General features: G+C 41.3%; 1 protein-coding gene across 1 annotated transcript; it reads right to left on the reverse strand.

Moving 5' to 3' along the window:
* Positions 1-337: 337 nt before the first annotated feature.
* LOC140075020 (cytochrome P450 2W1-like) lies at positions 338-15775 on the reverse strand. The gene is made up of 9 exons (XM_072120448.1): positions 15596-15775; positions 12642-12804; positions 10746-10895; positions 10114-10271; positions 8583-8756; positions 7451-7598; positions 6259-6443; positions 2577-2718; positions 338-689 (listed from the first exon to the last, which is right to left on the reverse strand). Exons 1-9 carry the CDS (start codon positions 15773-15775, stop codon positions 502-504), a joined length of 1488 nt encoding a protein of 495 aa, XP_071976549.1. The 3' UTR covers positions 338-501.
* Between the last annotated feature and the right edge of the window lie 1171 nt (positions 15776-16946).

The following is a 16946-nucleotide window of genomic DNA, read 5'->3' on the forward strand; positions in this document are numbered from 1 at the left end:
TGCTTAAATGTCTAGATTCATTTATAAGGCGCACCGGATTATAAGGCGCACCTGATTATAAGGATGAATGACCAGCAGGTGGCAGACCTGTGCACAATTCAAGGCAGCTGTTGTCTGTAAGTACGGTTCATATATAAGGCAGGACTATAAAGCGCACCCTTGATTTCTGAGAAAATCAAAGGATTTTTGTGCGCCTTATAAAAATACGGTAACATATAATAATAATAATAATAATAATAATAATAATAATAATGATAATAATAGCAATTGCAAAATCATAATTTTTTTTTTCTCATTTTCACAGTTTTTCAATGTATTGTATGTACCGTACTCCAAAATATTGCATTAAAATACTAATAGTCCTGCAAAAAACACAAAATAAAGTTATGGACAAAGACAAAGAAAACACATTAAAATGTTTGTACATAGTAGAAATAAACCAGAAGCTGAGTTGCAGTACCCTGGCACTGCCACAACTCATTGGATGGAGCTATCTGCTTCTTACTGCCTGGGAACTGCACAAACTTTGTAACTTTTAGCTCTCATGGTGAAGGTCACTTCTGGAGTGAGATCCAAGTCTTCTGTGCTCACTCCCGATGGAGGTGTGAATGTGAACTTCTGCAGCAATCCTGTGATGAAGATAAATAGCTCCATCCTGGCCAGGCTTTCTCCAGCGCACACTCTGCGTCCTGAGTATAGAGAAAATTTTTTTTAGGATTTTTTAATCTAACATATAAAGCTGTATGTGTGTGTATGTTCGCTAAAGGAATCTGCACCGTTGTGTTTATAATCACCAAATTTTGCACAGCCGCTCTCTGTGACTCAGTGAACGTCAAAGACTCAGTTTAGAGCCAAAATTTTCACCCCACGCTTTCCAAAATCCACCTATTAACCACCATATACAGGAGCTATTGTCTGTTGCTGCTGCTGTGGCAGTTAGCAACTAATCACAGCTCTGTTTCGATTTTGCCACAGGTCATTAATATGAGCTCTGAGCTTTGATTGGTTACTATAAGTTACAAAAAGTATAAAAAAGTTGTGTGAGGTAATATATAGCGATAGAGACAGAGAGAGACAGACAGAGAAAGACAGAGATAGAGACGGAGACAGACAGAGAAACAGACAAAGAGAGGCACACAGACAGAGAGACAAAAAGAAAGACAGACAGAAATACAGAGAGAGAGAGAAAGAGATATAGATAGATAATATTTTTGTTAAAGGGGTATTCTCACGAAGACAAGTTTCTTATATGTACTTAGGATAACAAAATAACACTTTCTCTAATTCACTGTTATCAACAAAAAATGCAGCATTTCACAGATATAAGTCCATCCTGTCTCTATCAGTCCTGCTGTGTACAATTTTATTTGCCCCTAGACACAACCCTGTAACTTCTGACTTAGGGTCGGGGAAGCCATCTTGGATTTGTGTGTGACAGCCATGCTGCTGAGTTTTTGTGCCTTTCTGCTCTGAGCTTGTAGCCATGCTCCCTGGCAGTCCTAGCACAGTGCGCACACTGATACACAGACACTCCCTCACTTCCTGCCAGCAAGCACATTTTGAGGAGAAAGAAGCTACAAACTACAAGGAGTTAATTGATCTGGGGGAAGGGGGAGGCAGGCACATATCTGTGAGATGTAGAAGTGCTGACAGTGTAAAAGTCTGTCATGCCTCTGTGTAATAGGCATCACGCATTATGCATCTCATCATCTCTGATCTGTCCCATCTCCGTTTCTATGTGTCACTGTGTTAGTACAATGTCAGAAGCCAGATGAAAGTGTATATAAACCTGTACATTGATAAACTAACCACATTGTCACCCCACAGAACTAGATGGATCATGAAGATTCTGCTTAGAGAGGCCCACACCCTGGGATTTTGCACTGAGCAGCTGAGGGAGTGATAGGAGCTAAAACAGCAATAAAACTGAGTAACATTGTAAAGTAAGAAGGGTTAAAATGATCTTTATTGTGTTAACATCACTAGTGAATTGAAATGTGAGAATGTTCTTTCATGTGAAAACCCTTTTAACCCGTTTTGTTGCAGCTAAGAGAAGTTATTTACTATCCTGGGCAACACTGGGGGCTATAGCTAGTCGTTCTATAAAAATACATCAGAATATTGCACTACCAGGTGAAACATATGTCTACAGTTGTATTATTACCAACAGTATTTATAAATTTCATAAGCTCCCTCTAGTGGCGACATCAGTCTACCAGAATAACTTAAATAGAATATTTCCGCTAGGGAGTTGGATAAGGTCAGGTTTAGGATAGATTCACAGGAACTTTCAAAATCTAAATATTTTTTTTATAAGAATCACCCAGTGTGGACATCCATTTTTATGCACCTAGTCTCTGCAAAAGCAAACATCCTATTTATAAAAAAGAGTTGCATATACTTTTTCTTAAATTACAGACAGCACACAGCAATGGTTCACTTCAAGGCACACACAGAACCTCATTCACAGTAATCAGCATTCCCTATTATTCCCTATACACAGATAGGACTAAGTGGGTTTAGTGAGGACCCTCAAACACGCTAACATTTTCCTTAAATTACAGTGGTCTACTCACCTTTGGAGAATGGAAAAAATGCATCTTTCTTCAAAAAGTTCCCATCAGCATCCAAGAAATGATTGGGGTTAAACCTTTTGGGAGTCTCCCATTGGGTTTCATCGTTGAGAACAGACGAGAAGAGGGGAATCACTGTGGTGCCCTATTAAATAATAACAGATATGTAATACAGGCGGTCCCCGACTTACATACAACTCATAGTTACAGACAGACCCCTCTGACCTCTGGTGAAGCTCTCTGGATGTTACTATAGTCCTAGACTGCAATGATCAGCTGTAAGGAGTCTGTAATGAAGCTTTATTGATAATCCTTTTCCCTTTACAGCAAAAAATGCTTAAACTCCAATTGTCACAGGGGCCAAACATTTTATTGTCTGGATCTACAATTATAAAATATGCAGTTTCGACCTACATACAAATTCAACTTAAGAACAAACCTCCAGACCCTATCTTGTACGTAACCCCGGGACTGCCTGTACCTTCCAAAGCCTTAGGACAGGGTCACATGGTCCAACAAATACATGCGACTGAAATCTGAGCCATTAACTGTGCACCAAAAGCTGATGTATCGGGTGACCATGGGGTTGCCCCATTTTGTTGCTATGAATGTGCTTTCAAATAAACAAATATATCCCTAAGACAAAATTATGCTGCCCCAGTTTTATCAATGTATCTGATGCTTAAGGAAAATCTAAAAGATTCTTTGTACCATTTCAGCCAGTAGTCAAATTGATGAAAGTTGAAAGTCCTCAGATGTTGATACCTTATATTGTCCAACACACCTCAGATTTCCATCCCAAACACAAAAAAACTCCATTGTCCACATTCAAGCAATAAGATTCGACCACATTTGCTCCAACACTACAAATTGAAAGCTTCCCATAAACAATTTGTAGGGTTATCATCCAAGTACCATCAGATTCCGAGAAGTCAGCTCCTCCAATACAAGACAAAAAGAGCAAACCACGGAGCCTCCCTTGTTTTCACCTAGAACCAACATCTGGAAGTGCTAAGAGGAACTGTATGTACCATATGTCCTACTGAAGGCCTCTATGTGGGTAACACAGGGAAGCAACTGAGAACAAGGATGAACTCTCATCATCACACCATGAAACAAAAGAAGACCGATCTACCTGTGTCAAAACACCTTTGCAGCCCTGACCCCAAAGTCCTTGTATTTAAAGGTAATTTCAAATCCCAGAGAGAAAGAAGGATCTGGGATTACAAGTTTATGATAACATTTGACACTCTCAGAACAAGAATGAATGAGACTTTTTATGACTCCGAAGGAATCTGCTCCTCAGACCTAGTGGGGTCATCACTGACATGGACCAGATCTAAATCGAGGGACAATAAAAACCATCTCACTCCCTAGTGTTACAATATTTACTGATAATAGTGTTTACTCTTCTCTTCTTACATTGATTGTTCTGTTTCTTATCACTTGATTAATCTACCATGGTCTCACTGGGGGTCACTTACTAAGGGCCCGATTCGCGTTTTCCCGACGTGTTACCCGAATATTTCCGATTTGCGCCGATTTTCCCTGAATTGCCCCGGGATTTTGGCGCACACGATCGGTTTGTGGTGCATCGGGGCTGGCATGCACGCGACGGAAATCGGGGGGCGTGGCCGAACGGTAACGCGAGGGATTCGGAAAAACCGCCGCATTTAAAAAAAAAAAAATTGGTCACACGGGCCGTACTCACATGCACATGAAGACGATGAACTCCGGGGCACCTCGGCGGACTTCGGTGCAGCAGCGCCACCTGGTGGACATCGGGCACAGGACCTTCATGAATCGCCGGAAGACCCGAACGCTCGTCAGAGAAGCCGCCGCTGGAACGCGAATGGACCGGGTAAGTAAATGTGCCCCACTGTGTCCATTTGTGTATAAATTTATGTTCTATTCAGATGTTGTCTTATACCAGGCCTGAAGAAGTAGTCTCAAAAGTTTGCAATAGTCATCATTTTTTTTTAGTTAGCCAAGGTATCAACAACTGAGGAATCCTTACTTTCATCCATAATGCTGAATTATAAATTAGGCGTAATTGAAGGCAAGCTTTGCACCATTTATTTCCTGTGAAGCCACATCCTGTGAAGCCACAACCCTTAATAAATGTGGCCCAAGCATTGAAGACTTTTAAAAAAAAATAATACAACCAACGTAAGGTTTGATAAATCTTCCCCAATATACATTGTTGATTACGCGGGATTTATCATAGGCATAGTATGCCAGCGCATGATGTAAAGCCCGCCTAGTGCATGCACCAGATATATCCAGAAGCTCCGGCCTCCTGATATATCATGCAGACAGATGCGCTGCCGTGCCATTCTACACTATCTCCTGATTTCCTGGGCAGGAATACCCAGTGCTGGCCCACTCCCACGGCTAGGGATGGCCCGTTCTCATCCCTCCACGGCCGCTTGAGGGGGGAAATAGTCACATTTCCTGACCGTACACTAGGAATTGCAACTATTTCAAAGTATGTATGCCAGAAAACTGGAATACCAGCACTGATGGATCCCCCCATTCTGTTTATATACATGAGCAATTCACATTCCTTTCTATTCTAATGTAGGCTGTACGTTCAGTACCATCAGAAGTAATATTTCCCATAACATTTACATGATATATTTGTATACATGTCCATGTAGCATATGTATGCTGTATTTTACATTATCTATGTATAATTTGAAGCATAAACAACTTTCAAAAAACTTGTGTGTGCATATGAGGAGCAACACTGTTTTTTGTATTTTGTTATTTTCATGTCCTATCAGGGTTTAAGACATAGCTGCTGTGACTCATTATTCCCTCCCCTATGTAATGTTGAAAAGACAAGATGAAAAGAAGATGAAACTCACCCTCAAGTAATATCCTTAGAATGGACAGGATTGTGAAACATGGATTTATATTCCAGGATTGTATCTGGACTGAGTGCTACAGCGGAGTGTTCTCTCCCTGCTGTGCTGTGAGAATTGTCCGCTGACCTGTTCCACAACCCCAACTCTCTCCTGCTATTACTACGTAACAGATAATCTGTATGGTATGTACACATCTCTGTATATATCAACCCCCAGGGGCATTGATGTAGCAGGGCCCAGTAGCAGGCTTCCTACCCCTCAGAAAATAAACATATTTGAATACTCTAAAATTTATACACTCTTACCCACATGTAAATACTCATACGCACACAATTATTCACTTACACAGATCTGTCCCAGTAGCTGCTGACCACATGGGGGAAGTAGATGACAGGAATTAGAGATGGAAGATTCCTAGTCCTGTTGTTCTGCTGTCCCTTCCCTCACCTTATCTTATCTGAGCTTCTGTACTGTTATATACTGTGCATATTATGATGTACAATGTGCAGAATTATATATATATATAATGGTTCACATCCTCCATTCTTTAGTGTGGAAGGTCGAATGCCAGGGCCCCATGACACTGCGGGCCTCAAAGCAGCTGCTATGGATGCTATCACTGTAGTTAACCCCTTTCACCCCCTTTAAATGGTACTGCCCCACTACAGTATATATTGCTGTGAAGTAAAAAGATGAAACCTAATAACTCTCTTAGTTTTCATCTCTGTGAATGTTGTTAGAGGCTCTACGGCCTCCATGGCTAAGGCGGAACGAGGAGCTAACTGCACTCAAAGTAAAACTTTTCACAATCATACCTTTGGTAGAAAGTAATCTCTGAAATGGACATCTGTAGGTGTGGAGTGTGGTAAATACTGGAGGATATTGGCAAAGCGCTGAACTTCATGGACTACGGCCAAGCAGTATGGAAGGACTTTCTGGTCGTCCCATCGAGGAGGTCGCTCGAGTCCAATCACATTTTCAATTTCATCTTGAGCTTTTTCTGAAAATACAATATAAATATATAATATAATGATGGAGGCAGGTTTCATACTATTACATTGATCTGATCACAGAAAAGAGAAAAAATAAGTATAGTGGGACATGTATCTTTATTTCTGCTGATTTTATTATTTAATTTTTGTTATTTCTTTCAACTTTTCATTACGACTTTTGATTCATCGATTCTCAGGTACATCTTTATCTGCATCTTGTGCATTGTGCTTGTATCTTTGAGTATTTTCCAGATGCAACTTTTGACTTATGTATCATTTTGTTTTTCTATTTTTGGGACTTTTTTGGTGCAAATCTGCACCTGGCCTGTGACGGGTCCACTATTGTTGTACAGCTGCACAGCTACTTACCACACAAGGGTGTTATACTGCGTATGGAAGGATGTGGCTTTTTTCCCTTGGACTCTGTTTAAACATGTGCAACAACCCTGCCAATGCGTAGTGTAGGTAGTTGTTGCTAATAGTGCTCTCTCCATGTTAGGAGCTGTCTAGGGAGACTGATCACCTCTCTAGTAACGTTGTACATGTTACTATGGGGGACATGTATCTTTTTTACCTCATCAGTCATTCATTCCTGACCATAAAATGGCCGCAGATGGAGGATCATGTGATCTCTATCTGTCCATGAGCAATCGCCGTGCCAGGACCTTGATCTTTTATTCATGAATACTATCATAAGGTCCTGGCAGGGCAAATGTTCATGGACAGATACAGATCACATGATCCTCCATCTGCGGCCATTTTATGGTCAGGAATCTCTGGCTGATGAGGTAAAAGACAGGAGGTTTCACTTTACATATCAGGAAAGTGGAACAGAACCTTACATACATGTATATTAGTAACTTACCTCATATCCTGCCCCTCACACTTACACAAATTACAAAATACATGAGGTAAAGTGGGCAACCCCTAAAGCCGGAGCAGGGTAGCTATGCTTTATTTTCTTATTGTCACCCTTTCTCCGTTGGGTTTTCTGTGGACTAAGTTTTTAACTTACTCTGTATATCCGGATGTTTCATCATGAGCAGAATACCCCACTGTATGGTGGTGGACGTGGTCTCCGTCCCACCGAGCATAAGGTCAAACGCAGAAGCCAAAAAGTTCTTTTCTGTAAAGATTTTCTCTTTTCCTTCTGTTACAGATTCCTATATGACGAAGACATATAAAAATAGAAAAACATATGAATTAACTGCGTGACGACAACGGTTGGGGATTGTATATATGTGTGTTGCTCTACATACTCAGCACTCCCCCAGAAGAAGCCCATCATACGAAACAAGTGTCGGGGTCGTGCACATGCTCTTGGTCTGTATATAGTGACGGGTTTTCCCTCATCTTACCTTTTCTGTATTTGGGATATACGGGTTACCCCTACCTACTGTAGGGCTCCCGGCTATACATTTGTACCTTTGTGTGTTAACTCCCTGCTGCTGTTACAGGTGTGTGTGGATTCATTATGGTCCACACTCAGACTTGGCAGCTTTCTTGAGTTTGGGATAACTTTGCTCATTTGTCTGTCCCTTTATATCTGCCTTTATTTTAATTTCCTTTATGGATAAAGATGTATTAAGCGCACAGTAACTAATAAAGTATATAATTCTTGTAATCTATTATATGTGCTTTGCTTGTTTTTTTGCACATAGGGAGTAGGTAATCTACTATGCTAGACAAAAGGGTCACCGAATCCTATAATAATTGGGCAACTGGGCACGTCCACACCATGTGCCAAAAGTCTGCATACGGGGCTCTGCAATTAATGCGTTCTGGGGTGGGAATGTGTCCCATCTTGTGCAATCTCTCCGGAGTGCGGTAGCATTGATGGGCGATAAAGAGCTGTATTAGTTTGTTATTGGCGGAGGGTGACACCGATGTTGGGGACTTCAGGCCTGACACATACATTTCCTCTGTCAGGGAGGGGATTAGAGTCTTCCATTTGCGTCGCATCACTTTCGCTGTAATCAAGTGGGAGTATAGATATCAGACCGGGTAAGTAAATGTGCCCCAATATGTCAAAGGTTGTCTCTTTTCCAAGCACAATTTTTTTTTCCCGAGCAAACGCAGTAAAACAATACGATGGAAATTTGTCTTTTACTTTTTGCATTAACTGGCTTGCTATTTAGCCTCTTTACCCTTTTATCTTTTTGCACAAAGGCTTCGATGTACGTCCTAAATGAATCTTCACATTTTGCTTCTTCCGATTCCTTGAAGAGAACCTTTAAGATTGCATTAAGTTGATTAATCCTATCCATAACAAGTCCGGGTTCTTTAAAGAAATACTTCAGCTTTGGGAAGACGTTGTAGTACTAAAATAGAAGAACATAAAATTAAATATGCAATGAACTAGTATCTGTCACCCAAATCACAACTGAAACAATGTGCGATGCGATACTGATACATTATGGGGGAGATTTATCAGTGCTTCTATGGTGTAGAAGTGCTTAAATAATCCCAATTTCTTGTGTGGTGCATGCCCTATGTCTGTGCACTTCCTACAAACCTGCGAACATTCATTCACCGTTTTTTACAAAAAAAATGAGTATGAGAGGAGATAGGTAAGAGAAAGATTGTTGTCGTCACTTTTGCAAAGTTTATTGAAAATTTTCAATTTTATTATTGTATAAAGAAAGTACCAATCTTGTAGATTCTAGTCATACAGCCCTGTAATAAATATTTTTAGGTACGCTGTGTGGCATTGTAGTAGCAGTCAGTGGGGAGATTGATTAATCTGTCTACTACAGAATTCTGTCATAATATGCACTAAAAAGTGTCTGCACCACATTTGTAAAAGGTTTTAGACAGTTGTCTGCCATTCTCATGAATAGTTTGACAAAGGGGCATGGCCTATAAAACGGGGCATAGTCTTGCGGCAAAAAGATTCGTGCACCAAAAATACTTCTGACCCAACAGAATTTTGTCCTAATTTTCTGGCATAAATTAAGCCAACTAATAAGAGGTACAGAGTATGACAGATACTCTGACAGATTTATCATCAGGCATTATGGATCTTGTGTAGAATAAGACCGGCTAGACTAGTTCTGCACTGTCTAACCCTAGGACAATTTTCATAAATCTGCAATGTCTTTTCTGCTGGATGGCCTTGTACCTGCATGTGCCATCCGTGCCACATTGTGATCATCACAGTAACACACATAATTCCATTATGTACTCACAAGTGTTGATCATTTAGATTTAGATAAAGTCTAATAACCCCCCTCTTCCAAGGATACAAGACTCAGAGGGAACATACAATAAATACAAAATGCCAGGTACAGTTAGTCTTTACCTCTTATCTGTTATTATTGTGTTGTTTAAAATGTACAGGTGGTCCCCTACTTAAGAACACCTGACTTACAGACAACCCCTAGTTACAAAAGGACTACTGGATGTTGTTAATTTACTGTACTTTAGCCTTAGGCTACAATAAACAGCAATAACAGTTATTAAAGGTGTCTGTAATGAAGCTTAATTGTTAATCCTGGTTCTTATGGCAACCCAACATTTTTAAATCCAGTTGTCACAGAAACCCAAAAAATTTTGGCTGGGGTGAAAATGATAAAATATACAGTTCTGACTTATATACAAATTCAACCAAAGAACAATCCTACAGAACCTATGTTGTACGTTAACCCGGGGACTGCCTGTATATGGTGTGTACTTTACCTTAGCACCGTGGGTACCAGTATTGACAACAATGTCATCCATGATGGTTATAATCTTCTGGAACGTTGGGTTATCGTAGTCAAAACGTCTCCCGAATAACATCCCAAAAGTTATGTTAGGAGGGGCAAGATAGAAGACTTTCTTATCAAAAGGTTTACCTAGAATGTAGAATAAGTAATAATGTTACCCATTGGCTGAGCTGAATGCTCCGATCATGTATGTCTGCATAGAGAGAATGCACTCGGAGTAAAATTTTTGTTGTGCCAGCCCCACTCCATTTTCAGGTGTGACTTTGGCACCTTTCCTGGGACATGACTGACACATGAAGTGCCCTACTGACATATGAAATTGCTCAGCAATGGAGCTTTGAAGATTTGCCCACTTTTTATACTCTGGGCGGTCTTCTCATTTTGAGAGAGAATACTGGACATTCTCGGAAAATTGGCAAGTATGCCAAAAGCTACGGTCGTATAAGGTCATCTTCTGCCAACATATCACACTAGAAGGGTTAGTTTTCACTATTACAGAAGGTTGCACCTATCAGTTATTATGTAGAAATATTTCAAATCTTTCACAGACCAGTCTTATGTCTAAAGTCAGAAACCTGTCCAGTTGTATCTAATACCACTCACCATTATAAGACTGGATTTTTGCATTCAGGTACTGTAGCTCCTCAATAATTCTGCCTTCAATGGGTTTCTTCCCCATCCCAAGATCTCTAAATATGGAAAGTGTAAATCTTCGGGTCACCTTCCATAACTCCCCATTGGAGAAAAGCACTCCTAAAAGTGAACAACAAATGTTATCATATATTTTACACATATTCCGGGCTTTTACCTTCCACTTCCACTTTTGTTCAACTCAATGGGGCTCATTTAATAAGGGTCCGTCGGACACATTTTTGTCAGGATTCCCAACGATTTCCATTTTGCGCTGAATTGCCCCAGGATTTTGGCGCATGCGATCGGATTTTGGCGTATCGTCGGTGGCTTACACACGACAGAAATTGGGGGGCGGGCCATCGGACAACCTGACGGATTCGGACAACGCGCAGAATTTAACATTTAGAATTGTGTCGCAAGACACGCACTTACATGCACCGGGAAGAAGCAGGTGAACTCCGGCGGACCTCAGTGCAGAAGCGACGGATGCAGGAACTTGGGCGCACGAGCTTAGTGAATCACACCGGACCCGAATCCTCGCCGGATAACGCACCGCGGGATCGCTACAGAACCGGGTAAGTAAATCTGCCCCATTATTCTCATCTTACTAGTCTTGTCTACACACAATTTTCGAATCTACCTACACCCCACAAAAATATCAAAAACCTTCACCAAACCTACACCTCCATTATTATACTTTTAAGATACTAAGAACCTTAAAAGTTCTTAGGATGAAGGATTGTAAATCAAGCACACTAACATAATGGTGTGTGCCCCCTCTGGCGGTATCAGCTCTTCTTTTAGCTTCTTATGCACTTGTTTTTATAAAAAAAAAGGCTTTAAAAAAATACAAATCAGCCAGAGGGGCTTCAGAGTCAATGAACAGCTATGGAGCCTGGAACCCCTCAGGTTCATTTGCATAATTGTTTTTTTTGTAGAAACATGGGCATAAGAAGTTAAAAGAAGATCGGATCCTGACAGAGGAAGCACACATCTATATGTCTGTGTGCTTGGTTTACAATTCTTCATCCTGGTGGTAGATTCCCTTTAAGCTCTTCTGCATCCATACTATTGTACTTGGCCTGGTGTAACAGGCCAGTGTACAACCCCAGCCCAGACTCTACCCAGGGTTGAAATGGCCTAGCCCAGATTATACCCCAGGTATAATAAACACAAATTTTATCATTTAAATGAGCGTTCCGGTGCTCAGTCGGAACGTGAGCCACATTCAACATGCAAAGTCAGACAGAAATGCGTCACACACCCAATGTTAAAGGTTTACCAAAAAAACCCTGTTCACATTGCATTTACACAAAACAGTGTAAACATAATGGGGCACATTTACTTACACGTCCTATCGGGATCCCCAAGGTGCATTGTCCGACAAGGATTCGGAGCTGCCGTGATTCAATAAGATTGTGCATCCAATTTCCTGCATGTGTCGCTTCCACGCTCAGGTCCACTGGAGTTCACCTACTTCTTCCCAATGTATGTGAGTGCATTGTCTTGCGACACAATTTAGAATTTCTGTGCATAGTCAGAATCAGTCGGGTTGTCCGACGGCCAAGCCCCCCGATTTGTGTCGCATGAAAGTCCAATCACGTGCACCAAAAATCCCAGTTAAATGCGGTGCAAAACTGTAAGTCAGGAAACCCGATGAAAATGTGGTCCGCGGACCCTTAGTAAATGTGCCCCATTGTTCAAATTGTGTTTACGTAAATGCTGTGTAATTGTCCTCTTGATGTAAACCCTGACACTATCTTCAGGTTAGAAAATTACTCTATAGCGCCGTACATCAAAAGGGCCTTGTATCTAATGACCTCTCCCAGAGATTTCAGATTGAAATTAATTGATGGAGTAAATTACCATGATTCATCTGGAAGTCATCAGCAATAGGCAATGCAGCACGATTTCCAAAATCATAATTGGCCGAGACCAGAGCTTCTCTATTGGCTTCATACCCAACCAGAACCACTGCTTTAGTAGAGCCAAAATGGAAGGTGAAGAATGGACCATATTTGTTTGCAAGCTGAAAAACAATATTTTAGGGGAATTTTTTATAATTAACTATATTGTAGACATACAAACATATACATTAAGAGTAAAGCAACATCTTACCACCCACCTCTAACCACCTCTGATGAAGAGCACTAAACAACCCCAGCCACTTAAAAAGGCAACAAATATTTTCCACTTTTTGATCAACCTTACCATCACAGAAATCGTACACCAAATGTGTTCATAGAGAAACATGTATTCACTGTACACCAGCGTATGATTTAAACTCCACCCCTCTGCCGCGCCAGATATACCACAAGGATCTGGCCTCCTGATATATCCGATGGCTGCCTACACTGTTGCACAATTGTACGTCAGGCCCTGTCTGGTGTTTGATTGCGCTGTAACCTTCGCTTGAACGAGCACAACCTATAGTTAGTAGGAACTTTAATTATTTCAGGGCATGTATGCCACATACCTCCCCCATAGCATCTAATTTCATATTAATATAACTTGCCATGTGGATAAGTTTATACAATTTACACATTACAGAAAAACAGTTGTTCGTTGTGCACAACTTGCCTCCTGAGGAGCTACTCAGGGCACAAGACCGGTCTATACAGTTTTAGAGAAATCCAAAGGAATACAGAAAGAAATATTTCACTATGGCCGGAGCTCTCAATATTATTCTTCTCCCTCGTTATTTTTTCTTTAACCACCAGACAGTGAACGGCACCAATCCGTAGTTCCTCCTGCTGAAAGTGTGTCACCATTCAGACTAGCACCATCGCACTTTCTTTATCCTCCTTTAATTCTTTTGTACAGAACTTTAACTGGATGAAATATGCAGGCAGATGGTGTGGTACGTTCCAACAAAATGAAAATTTATTCAAGTACATCATACTCACAAAAGTCAGTTTAAAATGTGCATATCACAATTCAAATAGAGGGACGCTAGCTTTCTTGCCCGCCCGACCCAGGGTTTCGCCAGCAAGGCTTCTTCCGGGGCGTTGCAACAAGTAAGCTAAGCCCTGGAAGAAGCCTCGCTTGCAAAACCCTGGGTCAGGTGGACAAGAAAGCTGCACCCGGAAGAAGCCTCGCTGGCAAAACCCTAGGTTGGGCGGACAAGAAAGCTACACTCTGGAAGAAGCCTGGCTGGCGAAACCCTGGGTCGGGTGGACAAGTAAGCAACGCCCTGGAAGAAGCCTGGCTGGCGAAACCCTGGGTCAGGTGGACAAGAAAGCTACACCCGGAAGAAGCCTCGCTGGAAAAAACCCTGGGTTGGGTGGACAAGAAAGCTACACCCGGATAAAAGCCTGGCTGGCAAAACCCTGGGTTGGGCGGACAAGAAAGCTACACCCGGAAGAAGCCTCGCTAGCGAAACCCTGGGTCGGGCGGACAAGAAAGCTACACCTGGAAGAAGCCTCGCTGGCGAAACCCTGGGTCGGGCGTACAAGAAAGCTAGCGTCCCACTATTTGAATTGTGATATGCGCATTTCTAACTGACTTTTGTGAGTATGATGTACTTGAATAAATTTTCATTTTGTTAGAACGTACCACACCATCTGCCTGCATATTTCTTCCAGTTAAAGTTCTGTACAAAAGAATTAAAGGAGGATAATGAAAGTGCGATGGTGCTAGTCTGAATGGTGGCATACTTTCAGCAGGAGGAACTACGGATTGGTGCCGTTCACTGTCTGGTGGTTAAAGACAGAATAACGAGGGAGAAGAATAATATTTGGAGCTCCGGCCATAGTGAAAAATTTCTTTCTCTATTCCTTTGAATTTACAAATTATCAGTTTCTAAATTTTTGGGTAACCATCTTGCCATTGAGTTGCTAGCAATTTCTCAGCCTGTAATGAAATCTTCCGTGTACCCAGCTTGACCCAGTGAGCCCAGGAACAAGGGGCAGGGTTGTTGTGATATGAAGTAGGAAATGCAATAAATGAAATACAAAAACCCAAAAATCTTTGTTTAGTCGGACATTGACACAACTTAAAAATTTCTGATGGCTCCTGTAGCATAATGTAGACAAGAGGCATCCAATGAATCCTCATACAACCAATCTACCAAAAACAACTGAAATGAGATATCCTATGGATATCTAGTGGAATGGTTAGTATGGTCTCCAGAATTTCCTTTGAGGTCATCGAGGAGATAGCTCCTTAGTTTTGCTCTCACTTCCATATGGGAACCAATAACAGTTTCATGACCAGGCCATAGCATTTGCCCAATAACTGAGCCCTAGGTGATTGGCACAAAAATGTAAGCCATCCATAAGTCACCTCTGAACCCCATCATCTCTTCCCATGTCATGGCAGGTGTCATATATTAATTATAAAGAACCTACTTGTCCTCGTGGACAAAAGACATAATCACTGCCCCTAGTCCCACACTTTCGCCAATATTTGAATATTACTAGAGAGCAGAGAGTTTGTATGTTCTCTGTGTGTTTGCGTGGGTTTCCTCCGGGTCCTCCGGTTTCCTCCCACCCTCTAAAACATACTGGTAGGTTGATTAGATTGTGAGCCCCATTGGGAACAGGGACCAATTTGTCATGCTTTGTGCAGCGCTGCGTAATCTGTAGGCGTTAAATAAATAAAGAATTATTATTTATTATTATTAGAGACTAGGGCAATGGGGGCAGTAATACTTCTCAACAATGGAAATAACATTTACCTAGATATCTTTATTTAGAAAGATGGTTTCCCCTTAAATCTGTGTACAACCCTTTGAATAGTAGGTCATATTTACAATAGTAGGTCACTTACGGACAAGTGAAATTGTTTCATTGGCCATCAATAATAAAATGATTATTTACCTCCATGAAAGTCAGGTCCTGTCTGTCTACATCCAGTATATGCAGGTTACCAATAATGGGGAGCGGGGTTGGTCCAGGTGGGAAATGATAATTCTTTCTTTTTGTAAAGCTGATTAGGATCTTCATGATCATCATGATAACGGTGCCTAGAAGGAAAAGGGTCACTGATTCTGAAGCCATGGTGGTCCTACTGGTGTTGCAGTTAACCTTCAGTTTCTAGTAGAGTTTTCCTCTCAATTTCCTTTTGTTTTCTATATAAATATATATCTATATATATACATATATACAGTGATGTCTTCACCCAGTGCAAAGGTCAGTTCTATAAATCCGAGAGATATCATTGGTTGGCAGAAGTATAAACATTTGTGTAATAAACTCTATTTTTCAGCCAAGATGTTGCTCAATACACTGAAGTGCAAAATACAGAATAATCCTATTGTATAAACCAGGGTATAAAAACAAACACCATGAAGTGGATATGAATTTTCACTATTTGGGAAAGACTATAACCCTTCCAACTGATGGATGTCACATCTCAAGAAGTCTAGTACCCATAGTTTGTAATATTTAAGTAGGCATTCAGTCCCTACTTCACCTTGCTTGTTGGTAAAATATTTAAAATTTTTGACATCTGAAATAAAAAGGAAATTTTTTTAGGAACCTTGCTGCTCGCTGACTGGAACTGACTTAGGTTCAGGCAGGAAGCATGCCGGCTCTCACTGGACCGTGCTCTGACACCTCTCCGCCCTCCAAGAACCTGAGTATTATGGCTGCCACCACCCGTCATATATAGGCTGACAAGACAATTAGGATACCTCATCCACACATATATAATAGAGTCACAAACTAAGCAATCAATGTAGAGAACGTCACTTCAGGGTTATGGGGGGTCATTTATCATTATTTTTCTTCCTGTTTTTTCTGTCTTTTTGAGACATTTTTTGGCGCATTGCATTTTTTGCGCCTTTTGGGGGACATTTTGAAATTTTTTTTTCATCAGTAAGACACATTTATCTTTTATTCCAGATGTGCTAAATGTCGTAAATGACATTTATCATTTCAAATTGTCTCAAATTTGCTATGTTTATAGGCGCAAAAAACTTCAGACTAGACCATACTTAGGCTGCATTCACACTACCGCAAGGGGGACGTATATACGGCCGACGTATATACGGCCAATATACGTCCCCCATAGACGGAAATGGGCGCGGACGCGCGACGCATACGGCACTGTGCACCATGTATCCCTATGGAGAGGGGCGGGGGTGAGCAGCGCTCTCCCCCTCCTCCTCTCCCCGCGCGCTGCCGTGTGCCCGCCGTGCTATGGTACGGCGGGCACTGGTCCTGTGAA

The sequence above is a fragment of the Engystomops pustulosus genome, chromosome 8 (assembly GCF_040894005.1).
Source record: "Engystomops pustulosus chromosome 8, aEngPut4.maternal, whole genome shotgun sequence".
Lineage (NCBI taxonomy): Eukaryota > Metazoa > Chordata > Amphibia > Anura > Leptodactylidae > Engystomops > Engystomops pustulosus.

Bases quoted from the DNA above. Each gene is read 5' to 3' on its own strand.
- LOC140075020 (XM_072120448.1), bottom strand. From the start codon at position 15,775: ATGGCTTCAGAATCAGTGACCCTTTTCCTTCTAGGCACCGTTATCATG. The intron at 12,805-15,595 runs GTAAATAATCAT...ATTGTTTTTCAG, and splicing joins AGGACCTGACTTTCATGGAG to CTTGCAAACAAATATGGTCC. The intron at 690-2,576 runs GTGAGTAGACCA...CTCTATACTCAG, and splicing joins ATTTTTTCCATTCTCCAAAG to GACGCAGAGTGTGCGCTGGA.